General features: G+C 67.2%; 1 protein-coding gene across 1 annotated transcript in view; it reads right to left on the bottom strand.

Annotated features, from left to right (window-relative positions):
* The window catches only part of LOC102434693 (ras-associating and dilute domain-containing protein), a gene marked incomplete at its 3' end in the record, with an annotated part of 32,769 nt that overhangs the window by 9,867 nt on the left and 21,594 nt on the right, over positions 1-1,308 (bottom strand). The window contains exons 3-4 of the mRNA XM_023747919.1: positions 1,213-1,303; positions 454-491 (exon numbers count right to left, since the gene is read on the bottom strand). Coding sequence (XP_023603687.1) covers positions 454-491; positions 1,213-1,303 — 129 coding nt within the window. The remainder of the gene's footprint in view (positions 1-453; positions 492-1,212; positions 1,304-1,308) is intronic.

Genomic DNA, 1,308 nt, shown 5'->3' with positions numbered 1-1,308 from the left:
CACAAGCAGAAGGAGCCGATCACAGCAGGACAACCCTGTCAATTCCACGTGTGAGGTCTAAACCAGCGGAAGCCACATGCTGGTCCATGAGGTCCGAAAGGTTGGCGACCGCTGGTCTAACAGCCACACTCCTGACTCGGAGCAGGAAGGGGGTGGGGGCGGGGGTGGGGGTGGGAGACGTGGGGAGTGGCTCATCCGTGGGCACGACGTCCCATCACCCCCCGCAGGCAGGGCGCCTGCTGTGCGTCACAGCCCGTGGCCAGCGTGACTCTGCACACCTGTCAAGGGTCCACACTGCAATAAAGTCAGGCCAGCTTTAAGGGACAGAAATGCCACTCGGGCAGGGACAGCGTGACAGCGCACGGCAGGGCCCTGGGGCTGGCTGGGTGGACGCACTGGTCCACCTGGGAGCCAGCGGCCTGGGGCGGGCGGGGCAGCGAGGGAAGTACTTACAGGGGCGCCTGCTTCTCCGCCAGCTCCTTGGTTTTCTCCTACGATCACAAAGGACAAGAGAGCGAGCGTGAGGAACCAGAAGCCGCGGTACGGCCCTGCGGCCACGGGAAGGCGTTTCCCACTGGATTCCACACCTTCCCACCCGTCAGAGTGTGACCTCCGCACTTCCTGCCCCAGGAGTGCCTCCCGGCCGCCAGCTTCCATAGCCTCCGGCCGTTTCAGGAACAGCAAACGCTCCACACGTGCCAGGAGGAGGCCCTGCTGCCCGGACTGTAACGTCAGCCCAGTGCAATGCGGCAGCGGACAGGAGCCCGCGGGTGGCACCGGCGTTTACACATCCCGGGCTGGGGACGGCCAGCGTTTCCTGGAGGCTCAGGGGCCTCAGCCCAGGGACCGCCCTGGAGGGAGGTTTCCATGTACAGAAGGCGGCCGGTTGGTCCTGGGCCCCCACCACCGCGTCCCAAAGGCGCTGCAGTGGGTCGGCAGGGCTCACCCTGCTCCCGGCAGGAAGCACGGGGCATCCAGGCCACATGGAGGCTCAGGGCTCCTAGCACCTTGTTCCCAGGCACATGGCGGGGCCGAGCGGGGCCAGGGGAGGACACAGGACCAAAGCTCAGGAAGCCACGGCTGACCCCACGAGGGTGCAGGGCCACAGCGGCGCCCCGGGCTGGAGGTGTGGACAGGCCAGAGGCAGGACAAGGGACGTGCCCCTGTGGCCACAGCCCCCAGGGACCCCTCGCTGCCCGGCCTGAGACTGACCCAGACGGTCTCGCGGATCGCCTTGGCGATCTTGAGCAGGAGCTGCCCGAAGGAGCCAGGCTGGAGGCGGGTGGCGGAGTGCTGGACGCACAGGCA

Source organism: Myotis lucifugus, unplaced genomic scaffold (genome assembly GCF_000147115.1).
Source record: "Myotis lucifugus unplaced genomic scaffold, Myoluc2.0 scaffold_1053, whole genome shotgun sequence".
Taxonomy (NCBI): Eukaryota; Metazoa; Chordata; class Mammalia; order Chiroptera; family Vespertilionidae; genus Myotis; species Myotis lucifugus.
This window is presented reverse-complemented; position numbering and strand designations above follow the sequence as displayed.